This window comes from Nesoenas mayeri (assembly GCF_963082525.1).
Source record: "Nesoenas mayeri genome assembly, chromosome: 17".
Classification (NCBI taxonomy): domain Eukaryota; kingdom Metazoa; phylum Chordata; class Aves; order Columbiformes; family Columbidae; genus Nesoenas; species Nesoenas mayeri.
Window position 1 is genome coordinate 11921673 of NC_137565.1, and position 15701 is coordinate 11937373.

Here is a 15701-nt window from a genome sequence, read left to right on the forward strand (position 1 = left end):
CTAGGAGCACATAATAGCAGACAGCTTCCCGAAACATCCGGAGTGACTATATTACACTGCTTTTATCTTACTTGGTTGAATGACACATCTCTTTCATGGCTGTGTCCAAAGTAGACAGGATCTGAAACACTTCGGGCAACATTTCTGCTCCTTCCTAAATTAAATCTTTTTCTAGGGTTTGGGTGGGACTGTAAATAATTTCACTATACGTCCCTGTGCTAGGAAAATGTTCTTCAAAACATCAGACTATAACTGTGGTTTAAGCAAAACTGTGTGTGCACACAGGCATGTTTCTACATAATGTTAAGACTAGTAAGAAGTTCCATACATTAGACATCCAATTCCATAAATTAGACTGTTGGATCCCTCAACAAGGAAAAAAAATATTTTGATGTTCTTCCTTCAGATTTTCTCCATCAGCTTTCTAGTCAGCAGATGGAAATTATATAATTAAATGCACTGATAGAATCATCCAAAAAACACTTGCAGTTCTCACATCTTTAACAGCTGGTAACATAAAGAGATTAAAATCCCTCAAAATAATATTTGCAGGTTGTTCTCTTCAAAGAAGACAGAAAATGGCTATGTCCTTTTCAGGAAAGACAGGCCAGTCAGGTGTGGTGGTGAAGTTGCTCTTCATGTGAGAGAGCAACCACAATGTATTGAGTATTGTCCAGGCACAGGTGAAGAGCGAGTTGAGAGTCTATGGGTGAAAGTTAAGGGGCGGGCTGGCAAGGGTGATACTATTGTGGGTGTCTATTATTGGCCACCAGATCAGGGTGAGGAAGTTGCTGAGGCCTCTACAGACAGCTGAGAGCAGCCTCACAGTCACAGGCCCTGGTTGTGGTGGGAGATTTTAATTTCCCTGATGTTTGTTGGAAGGACGACTCGGCCGCAGCCACAGTCCAGGAGGTTCCTCCAGTGCCTTGACGAGAACTTTCTGATGCAAAGGGTGCAGGAGTCGACTAGAAGAGCTGCACTGCTGGACCTCATCCTCACTAACAAGGAGGGGCTGGTTGAAGCGGTAAAGGTTCAGGGCTGCCTTGGTTGCAGCGACCATGAGATGGTGGAGTTCGGGATCTCATGTGGCAGGAGCAGGATAGCAAGCAGAACTGCAACCCTGGATTTCAGCAGGGCAAACTCTGGCCTTTTCAGGCCATTGCTGGGGGAAATCCCATGGGCAAGGCTGCTTGAAGGTAAAGGGGCCCAAGAGAGTTGGTCAGTGTTCAGGGACTGTTTCTACTGGGCACAAGATCAGAGCACCCGACACGTGGGAAGTCAAGGAAGGGAGCCAGGAGACCTGCATGGTTAAACAGGGAACTGCTGGGTAAGCTCAAGTGAAAGAGGAGAGTTTATAGCTCATGGAAGGAGGGGCTGGCCACTTGGGGAGAATATCAGGCTGTTGTCAGAGTGTGTAGGGAGGCAACTAGGAAAGCTAAGGCCTCCTTAGAATTAAACCTGGCGAGAAAGGTCAAGGACAACAGGAAGAGCTTTTTCAATACGTGGCAGATAAAACTAACGCCAGAGGAAACGTAGGCCCACTGATGAATGAGGTGGGTGCCCTGGTGACAGAAGATACAGAGAAGGCAGAGTTACTGAACGCCTTCTTTGTGTCTGTCTACTCTGCCAGAGGCTGTCCTGAGGAGCCCCGTACCGCTGAGGCCCCAGAGGAAGGCAGGATAATGGAGGAGTTTGCCTCGGTTGATGAGGACTGGGTTAGGGAGCAGTCAGGCAACCTGGACATCCATAAATCCATGGGTCTGGATGGGATGTACCCGCAGGTGCTGAGGGAGCTGGCTGAGGTCACTGCTGGACTGCTCTCCATCACCTTTGCCAAGTCTTGGGAAATGGGAGAGGTGTCTGGGGACTTGAGGAAAGCAAATGTCACTCCAGTTTTCAAAAAGGGCAAGAAGGAGGACCTGGGTAACTATAGAGTGGTCAGCCTCACCTCCATCCCTGGGAAACTGATGGAGTGACTCCTCCTTGGTGCCATCTCAAGGCATATCAGGGATAAGAGGGTCATTAGGGGCAGTCAACATGGCTTCACCAAGGGGAAGTCGTGCTTGACCAACCTCATTGACTTTTATGAGGACATAAGAAGATGGATGGATGATGGCAGAGCGGTGGACGTGATCCACCTTGACTTGAGTAAGGCATTGGACACAGTCTCCCACAGCATCCTCACAGCTAAACTGAGGGAGTGTGGTCTGGATGACCGGGTAGTGAGGTAGACTGCGAACTGGCTGAAGGGAAGAACCCAGAGAGTTGTGGTCAATGGGGCAGAGTCCAGCTGAGGCCTGTATCTAGTGCAGTGACTCAGGGGGCATTACTGGGACCTATATTATTCAATATATTCATCAATGATTTGGATGAGGGAATAGAGTGACTATCAGCGAGTTTGCTGATGACACCAAGCTGGGAGGAGTGGTGACACTGGAAGCTGTGCTGCCATCAGAGACCTGGACGGGAAAAAATTTAATAAACTATAACAAGGGCAAGTGTAGAGTCTTGAATCTGGGCAGGAACAACCCCAGGTTCCAGTATAAGCTGGAGAATGACCTATTAGAGAGCAGTGTAGGGGAAAGGGACCTGGGGGTCCTGGGACATTCAAACCCATGTAGACACCTTCCTGTGTAACCTCATCTGGGTGTTCCTGCTCCGGCGGGGCGATTGGACTAGATGATTTTTTCGAGGTCCCTTCCAACCCCTGACACTCTGGGATTTTGTGATTCTGTGAATTCCCTTTTCTGGTGGGAAACCCAAACTACATTTGAATTACCACTTTGTCCTTCCAAGACTCTTCTCCTACAAGTCCTGTCATAACTGTGGTCAGTGGCCATGAGGATTTGTCTCTCACTCTCCCGTGTCATGAATTATGAGAAGTCCTTGAATGATCCTCATCACAACCTACAAGGTGGCAGCTCCCACTTCTCATGAAATGCATCCCCCTCGTCTCAGGGAGGAAATTCTAAAAGGAAAATTGTCACCATGACATTCAGACTGAGAAAAAAAAAAATAATCAAGGCAGTGTAATTTTTCTTCATGCAAGTTTCAGTTTTCCCAAATATTCTGGTATCCAGTAATGCACTGCTGAGCTTAAAGATGGTCATTATTACACAATATACCTCAACAAAACTGTTCTTCAGTCCAAATCTGAACTGGTTCTTCGAAATCCACAGAAAACTTGAACAAGAAGCCAAGAAAAAAGAGTGGAGAGAAAAGGGGGAAGTCCACTCATGGAGGAAGAAAATATATTGAAAGTAACACACCGAAGAGGTTCACATAGACATTCCCAAACCCAACAAAGCACAAGGAATTACTGTTTTCTTTCTTATAGCCCACCAAGGACCAAAAGGCATTGCCACACAAGTGATGTGAGATCAGAGTGTACATCATCTGCAACTCCTTGGATAGATGAACCCTGACCAATACACTGACTGAAGTAATTCTACGCATAGATTCAGGATTTCCAGTGCCTTTCTTCTACATAATGTAAACACTTCGTAACTGACAGATGCTAATTCAAAAGTAGAACTTCAAATCCTGAAGAACAGTATCCAAATCCAAGTAGTATGATGGCAAACCTGCATAACATAACACATAACAAAGCAGTTTGCACCACATTTTACCACAGAGGTAAGCCACGATGTCATCCACTGCTGCAATGACAAAACACAATGTCAGTAGATGGCAGTATGAAGCATATTTTTGGTAGAGAACACTAGTTTGTCAAAACTCAAAGAGATGAGCTCTTTGCTGGGCACTTGGAAAAATAGGTCTTCTCCTTAGTAATTACTCAGTCTCTGCTTTACTATCAGGGTAAAGTCTAGAGAGTCTAAATGCTGTCTGATTTATTACAGGAATTTTTTAATGTTTATTGATTTTTCAGAAAGAAAATTTAACATAACACCTGCTGTGACTGACAGCATGAAAGCAGACTGCCTACAATCTTAAATCAGAAGCAAGAGAGCCATACAAGTGGATATATACAACTTAGAGTTACACGAGTCAGCTCGGACACGAATGCAGCAAACGGCTCCGGCTTTCTCTCTCAAAATTTTACCCAGTGTTTGCTCACTTGTCCAGGATTTCTCAATTTCGTAAGCGCATACACTCAGAGCATATAAAGTTACTTCTTTGTCACACTAGGAGGACTTGAAAGTTTCCCAGCACTGGTGATTGAGAAACGACCTGCTCCTCACACGCTCTTCAGCCACCTCAGGCTTAGACCACATAGAACTTGTCTGAAGTTCAGACTAAAGGAACCAGATGTACTTACTTACTGTAGAACTCCGAGCAAAACAGGAGGGTTTGTTTTGAGATTTTGCCCACATAGGGCAAAATTCCTCAACAATTAATCCCAAAAATCTCAGTTTGAGGGGGCTATGCAGGCAACCGATCACATATCTGTTGCCAGAATCTCATCTTCCCAGTGCATCCTGTCCGGTTCTTTTCAAGCAAAAAGCCAGACTTTTTCCAACATGAGATTTTGCGAAGACAAAAAGCCTAGTCACCAGTCAGTACTACTTGCTATAATGCGCTCAGAGAAAGCATCCAAGAATAACAACCAGTGGCTGTTTATTAATGAAACTTTATCCAGTTTGTACCACTAAATGTAACTGCTTTAACTACAGCTCCTCCCGCTCTAGACGGTTTTACAAACAAATATTACTGAGCTCAGAACAGTTCAGTTACAGTGATTATGCAGGTACAAAGAATGAACCCTCAGAAGCCAACAGGAGGGAGAAAGGTGGGAAGAAGTAACTTGAAAGCCGCAACGAGCTTTACCTCTGTACTTTCAACAATGGACCGGAGCCATACTTCAGAACTTCTTTTGCTTTACTCAGTTGCCAAGTAAATTGATGCTACCAGAGTTCATTAACAATGATATATTTTAAGATGTATCGACTCTGTAATTATTGTACATCAGCAGATCGGTCTTCTGTAATGTTCATCTTATTCCTGAAACGGATAGCCTACAGCTCACTGGTTCATTATTAAAAGGAAGAACACAGGCTTATTTATATTACTAGGCCTATACAGAAGAAATTGTTTGCATAGCCTTATTTAGATGATATACAATACCTTAAGTGTTCATTCAAGTTCCCTGTACTCTAAACTAGCAGTAAGTGATACCAAAGACAAGCTCTTCTAAAAGTGTGTTATTATGCCAAATCTGAAAATTTAGTAAGCCAAAACATTAAATGCATTCAAAGACTAAGTCAAATTTCTCTTCAACTTTACAAACAGTTCCAGACAATTATATTTTAAAAATAAGCATTTCTGAAACTTTTTTTGTCATGTCAGTCACAGAATAGTCAATTTATATCACATCATCAGATGATTTCTTAAACAAGAAACCTGATTGCACAACATGTAACGGATACTTAGTGTGGTATTGCACAAACATGACATTATTTTGCAGTATTTTAAGATAGATGTTCTACAGACTACTGGGATGCACAGAACACTGTGCTGGCATATCTGCTACAGCTCACATCAGCTACACACAACCAAACCTGATCGGGAGGAAGACTAAGGCTGGGAAATAAAGATTTGGGGGATGGGAAGGAGAGAAGAGAGTCTGAAATCACGATTCCAACCAGTTACAATGGCATTGATGCTTGAAGGTGTACTAGCAGACAGACTAACCAAGAATGAAATGCTTCTATACTGGCTAAAAGGGAAAAAAAAACCTAATCAAACACAGCGCAGTACAATTCCATTTGAGTCCCAGTCTTCAGAAAATAAGGGTTAGTAAACATTTTTTTAGTGAACACAAGTCTCAGGAAACAGAGTAATTGATCCAGGTAACTGTTCTGGAACAAAATTGTATTTCAAGATAAAGTTATTTTAAAGAGGTATAATTGTGTCACAAAAATAAATGAAAAATATATTATTGTTGACTGAAATAATTGAATGGAATTGCTTTCAACTGAAGTTCTCTCCTGTTTTCAGAGAGAGATTGAAGAATTTTTTGGCTTTAAGCACCTATTTTATGTGGGAATATGAGGAAACGTAGTTATTTCTGAGCTGGACTGAAAACAAATGCTGTAGTGGTGCTGTTTTTGCAGAACTAAAAGACAACATACTGCCTAGGTCGATTTTAAACCAGTTTAATCACAAAATCCATCTTGATTTTCAGAAGTTCAAGAAAGCCAATATCTCCTGTTTGCGGAGGTTCTTGCAGCACAGCAAGCAGAGCAGAGCAGCTCTAACTACAATTATAGTTGCAACAGATTTAAGTATTCAAAACTAAGGCCCTCTAAATATCTACAAAAGCCCTTAAGTCAGTTCATTACTGATACAGTAAGTGACAACACTTGTGTTTGGCAGACAGTGCAACTGGGAGTCCTGACAAATCTAATTAACAGCACATCAGGGGCACTTAGTTTATCCTTTATATACAGTGCCAATAGTGAGTGTATAATGAGAAAAGGAGCTTAAACATTAGTGGGGCTTCACTAATTGGTCACCAAGTCCTGATTAAGTCAGGCTTCATATATAATTATTGAAGTTCAAGCGTCTGACACAAGTGTATCTAGAAACACTTAATGAAGATACTAAGTCACTTCTAAACTACATAAATAAAAATAAGGCACAAAAAAAAGTAACAGACCACAGAAATACGCAGCTCTGATTTTCCTGAACTACTTGACATTTCTATACCCCTAGTTCAAAATATTTCAACCAATTAAATAACTATATTTGAAAAAAGTTATTAAAGTGTGAAACATAGTACAGTATCTCAATTACATTAAATAATGTAAATACTTGAAATATATGTAGGCGTTCCCATAAACTTATGTATGTAAACACTTGTATATACAATAAATGTTGCCAGGAAATAATAACCACAAGAGGTTTTACAAAATTTGTTCACTTACATTCATTAAAATAGTAAAAAGGTCCTTAACTTCCAAATTCTAGAGATAGCTGGTGTGCATTATAAGCAAAGCGTATGCCACCATATCCCCCAAAATGGTGAAAGAGGTGACTTGAACTGTGTATCTGGCCACACATGGGAACAGACATAACCTGACACACATACCCTGTGGATCCCAGCTTCCTCAAAATCCTACAAGGAAATGGTGGTTATAAACATACGCTGAAAATAGATGGATCCAGAGTATATCAGAAAGAAAAAGGCAATCCAGAATCTCAGGCACCTCGCTAAAATCAAACCCGTGGAAGCTCCATGATACTGTAACAGTACCTTCAATATTTCTACTGGCTCACGAACAGCACAGGGTAACAGGCCACCTTGAAAGGCAGTGGACCAGACAGTATTTTCCTTTCTCAAGACAGAAAGGAATAAGAATTCTGCTAACAATCCATTTCAAACTGGTAGATGCTGGTCAGTAGTATCTTGTTTCTGTGTTAGAAGCTCCCTAGGTGCCAAACATCCTATTACAAGATTCTGCCACAGTAGATCACCGACCTTTGCCAATTCTGCTTTACACCCTCCTGTCATCATACCATCCACATTTTGGAATTTCCCTATGAAATTAGAGACCCACAATCTACACTGTGGCTGCCAGAGACACGCAGGCACTGCACACCACACAGTGCAAATACCACAATAACTTGTATTAGCAGCAGTCCCGTTTTAAGATAAGGCTGCAGCCATGCAAAGAGGTCACTGCAATAACAGAACCCTTGCTATCAAGACAAGGGTATACTAGCAACAAAGGAATTTCAAACTCATATCTATCAACAAAATATAAAATATGTCAGAACTGGAAAACCAGTGGAACACCTATGAACAGCCCGTGTGTTTTACCTTAGCTGTCTGGCTCAGTTCCAGGCATTCAGTAAGCAGCTGTGTAGGATGCTTCAGAGCACCATTTGAATGAGCTGCAGTGGGTGCATGCGGCACTCTACAAGCACTGCTCCAGTGACATGTGTCCCCTAAAGGCAGTCATTCTGTTGTTCCCAGGACTTTATCTTGATTGGCAAGAGTCAAGGAATCTCAAGAATCTGTGCCTGGGGTTGCTTTGCCACTGTTTTTTTAATGCTCTTAGGCCAGGAAAGGAAGATGCAAAGGCTGGGCGATTACCACAAAGAAAGCAGCGGGCAGTGGGAGCTGCTCCAGGGCTGCTAGTCTACCTGCCGGCCTCACTGACTGAAGGACAGGAGCAACAAATACCGGTTGTAGTTACACACCACCACAGAGAGCTGTGCAGAGGTAATGCTAACTGGGTCATAAATTTAATACAGTCAATGAAAATTTTACAGTGTGCTCTGGGAGAGTTCTTACCATCTTTTAGGAAATACTGTTTTATTATTTTCATTATTAAATTATAAACAGACAATTGAATACAGAACACTCCTTAATTTATAGCTTCTCTAGAAAGTCAGTTGGGTAATAAAGTACACGAACACTAAGAACTTCAGTTCCATGTTTTTTTCTTGCACAGTGTGCGAACCCACACAAGTACAGTACACTAGCTTGGTGTGCGTTTTTACTGAAACCACCAGTAAGACTGAGAAGAAATCTGAAGATAAACATGACATCTCAAAATTTAAACCTCAAAAATATGGAAAAGAAAACTGTCTGGGAACTAAGACCCTTCAATGAAATAGATTATTTTTACAACAAGGGTAAGAAGAATTATTGAAGAATACATGGTATTTCTTATTACTGAGTATTTCTATCACATTTACTGACAAGTCAGGAATTAGCATACTTTATTTAAAATAAAATCAGATTGATTTTTATTATTTTCCTTCCTAATCTTTCCTCATTTATGATGATGTTGGTTGGCAACACTGTCCATGTATGTTACTATAGCATCACTAGACACCATTTTCAAGAAACATGTATGATGACAGTACTGACATTTAAGATATAGTTTTAATTTATTGTACAAGCAAAGAAATGTCCAGAATTAAATCATTTAAATTATTTTTCTCAAATTCACGAAAATAAAACCCACCAGTTTTACACTGAGACACTCTCACTGGATTGCAGTGCACAATCAATCAGTTACCATTCCTCAGCTGAGGAACTAAGATCTTATTAAAAATTTAACCAGATCACTTTAACTTGTTTCACCATGCTTTTACTGAATGATGACATCATTTAATGAAACACCTTAATACTATTTGCCAAAAGACACTATCTCTGTAATGCCGTGTGCCGGGACCAAATCTCTGCATCAGGTTCAGACAAGGTGCTCCAGCCTCGGGCAGGCACTGGTGCCACTGGTTCCCAGTTCCTCCTGGCGCAGCACTGCTGGTTTCTCTAGGGCTCACTACATCTGACGTTTTCAGATGTAGATACTGGCTGACAGGAGGCCCTAGCACACCAGACAGGGAATGCAGCTTGCAACATTGCTTGCAACAATGCCGAATGTCAATTTTGCTATCACTTATCTGGATATGCCTTGGACAAGTCCTGTGATTATTCCCAGGAAACTGAAGGCAATGATCATTTCCAGGATCTCAAAGAAGAGGCAGTGCTTAAAGTGTCTGCAGTCTTCAGCTTTGGATGGCACTGATTAATGCCTGATTTTGATGGTCGCAAAGAAACAAACACAGCTTCCGAGCAAAACTGGATACGGATGTACTGACTGAACTTTGTTACAGTGGTAAAATTTAATGCATTAGATCTAAGAGAGGAGAGCTGCCATGAAAATGCTTAGGATACTGTATTGCTTAAAATTCAGTCCATGCACTCATAATTCAGAAATTTCCATATTCTATCAGCATCGCATGAGGTCGTCATGATCAAATGTCTTATGGGACAGTAACATAAACAGAAATCTCTGTGAGACTGAAATTACAGGACTATATTTCATTGCAGCCTAGCTGTAATTCCACTCTCGACCCTGCACTGTTTCAAGTGCACGGCCAAGTGACTATCTAAATACCATCCCTGTACTTCAGTTTTCTTACCTAGTAACAAAAAGAAATAAACTCTACTTGAAAATATTTCATTCAATAATTTCTTCTAAAGCCTAAATAAACCTAACAGACTTTTGGAAGAGGGTATGATCCATTATTTAGGCTTAAGTTATTTAAATGACAAAAAGCTAAGCAAATTAAAAACAGCTTAACTGATCTTGCTCATACAGTTCAAAACAAACTGATTGTTTTTCCCTCATTTCCTACTGCACACCAAGAAAACAACCACTAAAATAATTAGCAAAGATTCTTGCATGAGCTGGTCATAAATTTGTCAGTAAGATGTTTAACATTTTATGGTGGTGCTTTATGAAACCCAAAACCCCTGTACAAAACTTGGAAAGTGATTCTGAATAAACTGTGAAGATGAATTTTCACCACACAGTGGAAGGCGCTATCAGTGCTTTGTGTCACGCACATTCTGTAAACTACACACACAAGTGATCTCCCTGTCTCCTCTAGGAAGTTGTATCAATACATAAGCAAGATTGCCATTTTCCAGCAGTAGCGTGGAACCGTATTTTAGACACACGCTGCCGTAGAACAGACAATAAAACATGAAGAATCATTTAGTAAGTGACACACATAACACTAAGATACCAAAAAAACCAATAATACTTGGGAAAGAAAACCCACAAGTTCAGCGCTAAATTTCCTGTCAAAAACATCTGGTTTGCACTGTAAGCAAAACAAAACCTCGTACAGATCCGTCTGCAACTCCCTCTGCTGTTCCCTCATCCCTCCTGAAGAGACCACAAAAGCTCATCTTGTATATTGTTACCAATACTGCCCGGGAAGGTCGTCTATTGTTCTCAGACTAACTAGGTCACGGCCACTGCCATGCTCCACTTCATCTTTGACTTCATTCTAAAATCACAGACCTCCCCGCCCTCCTCCTTTCATGCCATTCACAAAAATCACAGGTCTTGAATGAATTTACTCCTTGAAAACCAGCCACATAAGTTTAACTCCTTCCCTGTTTATTTATTCCCAGTCCAAGACTTTTCAGTAAATTCCTGAAAATAAGTAACTTGGGATGTCAGAAATCGAAGATGATTAACTTTGCCTTAAGTACAAGTCAAAGGTCGGACTTCGGAGTGATTTGTCTTTCCTTACCAGAATGACACCCGCTCAGTTTTTCTCCGTTTTAGGGGTGTGTGTGTGTGTGTGTGTGTGTGTGTGTATATATACACACACACACACACACACATATATATATATATATATGTACTGTGGCAGAATGCAAACTCACCTCTCTCCCCCTCCCTCCTTCATCATGGAAGGAGTAGACACATCTCCCTCTCTCTGCTTGAGGCTGACAGCTTCTTTTGTTTGGCCCCAGACCCCCCTGGCCAGGGCTGTTAAGAGAGAGGAGAAGGGAGCAGCGAAGCACCAGGGAGCTGCTGGGCACCTGCGGCCAGTGTGGGGGTGCAGAGAAGCTTCTACAATGCCCACAGTCAGATCTGATCAGGTTATAAAAACAGGATTCTCGCCGAGGCTCTGCCCCTTGTGCGGGATCTCCTGGAGTTATGAGCTGAGCCACTGCCGCCAGGAGCCACTGCCCACCCCACTCCCCCCCAGGACGGAGACTCCGCTTGCCTTGCTGCCACATGTGTGAGGAAAATTAACCCTCACAGGATTGTGAGTGTATCTACTTTCCGTGCACATTTGCACTTATACTTTTCATGCTCAATACAAGCACGTGTATAAATTAACTCTCTCAGAATCGCGAGTGTATTTTCCTCCCGTGCATCCACATAAGCACGTGCAACATTCTGTGCACATTTGCACGTGTTATTTCTCCTCGCAGGATGGCAACTGTATTATAAATCTACCCTCACAGAATCGCGAGTGTACACTTTCCGTACTCAATACGAGTACGTGCATCCCTTTAAAATAATCGCACACCGTGTTCAGGCAAGTGTGGACTCCTCCTGGACTCAGGGGTGGCTCCAGCACTGTTTTTGGTGAAGCCACATGTACAGCAAGTAGCTACTTGGAGCAAGTGTTTCAGAAAGAATTTATATGGAATTAATGTGATTTATTTTGTGTAAAGACAGCTTTTTGTGCTGTACTGAGAAAGCAAGCTTAAAAGATGAAATAAAAAGTGCCTGGACAAATTAGTCCCCAAAGCCTCCTACTATCTGCTGCTATTGTCCTGCAGTTGACTCCTGTCAACTTTTACAGGCTTTACTACCATCTTTCAGTAAAATCAGTTAACTCCAATGTTATATTTATAGTAGAAAAATTAACCTGAAGCAATATAAAAACAAATTAGGCCTCAGTTATTATTGCTGAATAAATGCTTTAAAAATTAGGTATATCCATAGGATCTATAGTGACAAGTACTTTACAAAAAAAAAACCAAACAAACCAAAAAACAACATTATCTTCTTCAAATCAAGACTCTACCCTTCAACCCTAAAATTCTCTAGAATTTTATATACAGGTATACTTCAAATATAATTGAAGTTCAACACTAATTCATTTTTTGTAACATGTCCCAGACCACACATATTTATACGTGTAGTGTACATATAGTTATAAATGTAATTATCCCCTACAGATCACCTGACTGTACAAGTGATTCAGATTTACACACATGTAAATAAGACACGGGGCCTACTAATCTGCCAGAATACTAAAGTAATGATACCTTCCATGCCAGTGCTGCTGCTTTTGACAGACACCGTCTACTGTATCAGATGTTTCAGTTATTAAATTGATATACACCAGCAAAAGACATGAGACTCATAAATACATTTAAACTGAGCACTGAGGCTGCAGTAAAGTTGATAAAACAAATAGCTTTTGCTGAAATTAGCTGTCTCCCTTTTCCAGAAGCTGGAAAAGACACCACTTCTTATGTCACTTTAAGGAATTAATCTTCCAGAAAACTCAACCAGTTATTGGCATGATCAGAAAAGCAGCAGAGGAAACACAGGGAGGAAGGTGGTTACACAGAGCCAGGACTGAGAAAGGTACAGAAAAATCTGGACGTTACAATGGCTTCTTACCATTAGATTGGTGTGAAATCAAAGGCTGCACATACAGTGTAAGTCTACTTAGCTACAAAGTGTACATAGTAAACAGAAGAAATAGCCCCGTGTTTTCTGTTTTGGGAAAGGAAACAAATCCACATTCAATTACTGCATTATTAAATAAACCCTGTTTGGAAGCACCTGGTTAAACACGAAGTCGGTTACAGAACAAAGCCAAACCGTTCATAGTACTCCACCGTAACAGAGGTGAGACACTTCTGTTGTAAGACGATGTGGTGAGATAAAGAGACAAGAGGGAGAAGGTGTGTATGATCTACAGAATGATTTCCACCTGTACCTACAGCTGCCAGCAGACATGCTGTTGTGACTGTAGCTGCGCGGGATGAAGAAGCTGCCACCCCACTGCATCTACACTTGCTCATTACCTTCCAATCTCCCAGCATAACTGCATGTTTAGTCACTTCCTAACCCAGTTCTGTCAAAATGATTCCCGTTAGAAAATCTGTGTTTCAGCTTAACTCAGATTATTTTTGACAGAACTTGTTTAGCGGAAGGCTATAAATGCAAGTACCAGAAGATCTGAGAACATTGTAACCTTTAGAGCTAGGAGAGGAAACAGCAATGAGCCAGGAGACAGCGAGCCCTTTTCCATGCTTATCTTGCTGCAAGAGGAGCGCATTAATCAAACACACAGGTCTGATCTGTCAGCCTGCCTCATCAGTGAAAGCTGTGTATCAAGGCTGGCATCTTTAAAGCAAATAAATAAGTAAATCTATACACTAATTCAACTGCTTAAAATGTCAAGCTGGGGTCAAGCATCCAGAAATTCAAATAATTTGTTACAACTATCCGGAATTCTGCAGTGTAATGTGAGAAAGAGGCAGATGCTATTCAAAAGATATTAAAAAAATGTGACATTCTGTGGAGTTAAACAGTAACCTCACCTTCTTAACTTTAATTAACATAAAAAGACATGAAAAATTATTTAACTGTTTTCCATGTATTATTAAAGTGAACAAATGGTGTCCGTGTTTTCACTTGTTACATGATAAAATAAGTGGAATAACTACTAAAACGCAGCATGGAATTATCATCATATAATATACAACACTGACAGGAACAATACTTGATATATAGATCTCCTTACCTTTTATTAACAGGTTTCTCATCCTTGTCATAGGGTCTGACAAACCATTTTCCAATTCTCACAAAGTTTTTATCCATCAAGCATCTAGAAAACAATTACAGCAACAATTACTAGTTACATCCTAAAATGCAATTAAAAGCAGTTGTTGAAGACAGTAAATCGAAGGGATTAAGGAGTTCAAGCTTCAAGCCGGGAGGAGTGGCTGACACGCCAGAAGGCTGTGCTGCCATCCAGAGACCTGGACAGGCTGGAGAGCTGGGCAGGGAAAAATTTAACGAAATATAACAAGGGCAAGTGTAGAGTCTTGAATCTGGGCAGGAACAACCCCAAGTTCCAGCATAAGTTAGGGGATGACCTATTAGAGAGCAGTGTAGCAAAAAGGGACCTGGGGGTCCTGGGGACAGCAGGGTGACCATGAGCCAGTACTGGGCCCTTGTGGCCAGGAAGCCAATGGTACCTGGGGTGGGTTAGAAGGGGATGGTCAGTGGGTCAGAGAGGTTCTCCTGCCCCTCTGCTCTGCCCTGGGGAGACCACACCTGGAATCTTGTGTCCAGTTGTGGCCCCTCAGTTCCAGCAGGACAGGGAACTGCTGGAGAGAGTCCAGCGCAGCCACCAAGATGCTGAAGGGAGTGGAGCATCTCCTGTGTGAGGAAAGGCTGAGGGAGCTGGGGCTCTGGAGCTGGACAAGAGGACACTGAGGGGTGACCTTGTTAATGTTTACGGATATATAGAAGGTGAGTGTCAGGAGGATGGAGCCAGGCTCTTCTCGGTGACAACCAGTGGTAGGACAAGGGGTAATGGGTTCAAATTGGAACACAAGAGGTTCCACTTGAATATGAGAAGAAACTTGTTCCCGGTGAGGGTGGCAGAGCCTGGCCCAGGCTGCCCAGGGGGGTTGTGGAGTCTCCTTCTGTGCAGACATTCCAACCCGCCTGGACACCTTCCTGTGTAACCTCATCTGGGTGTTCCTGCTCCATGGGGGGATTGCACTGGATGAGCTTTCCAGGTCCCTTCCAATCCCTGACATTCTGGGATTCTGTGAATTTCCGTAATAGTGAAATCAACTTTGTAGCTTTTGGATTCCACAGAACTTTGCCACTTCCTATTTTCCCACACTAGTCACAGAGAATCACTGCCCAGTCTCATGACACTGTCACTGATGCTGAGCTTCACATATGCACTTTCATCTCTGACAGAATCTTTTCTGCTTCAACCTACTCTTCTTGCTGAATGATCCACCATCCTGTTTTGCAGACTCCTCCAAGGACAATTCATAGCACTTATTCTTTTCTATATAGTTTCTCTCAGACTTCATGATAAAGAATATACATTCCTGTATTTGTGGCATGTAAATGGTGGAGTAAAACATATGAATGACGGGAAATCGTATTAACCAAATATTAACAATGAACTATTTTCCCTTCACACGATCACAGCACCATTTCAGGTGTTGAAACTTCCGCAACTACAGTTTCCTCTCTCAGAAAACCTCACACCAACATACTCCCACATCACTAAATTTAGAGCAGCAAGTTACCCATTTTCTGTGGTCCTGTCAGAAGTGCACAATTTCTTTATGGAAACTGTATATACTGTGGCTTTAAAAAAAATTGTGAGGATGCAAAATGATCAATAATCAATTT

General features: G+C 41.7%; 1 protein-coding gene across 1 annotated transcript in view; it reads right to left on the bottom strand.

Moving 5' to 3' along the window:
• Window positions 1-15701, bottom strand: part of MED13L (mediator complex subunit 13L) — a 188498-nt gene that overhangs the window by 85305 nt on the left and 87492 nt on the right. Inside the window, exon 4 of the mRNA XM_080355133.1 lies at window positions 14059-14142. Coding sequence (XP_080211259.1) covers window positions 14059-14142 — 84 coding nt within the window. The remainder of the gene's footprint in view (window positions 1-14058; window positions 14143-15701) is intronic.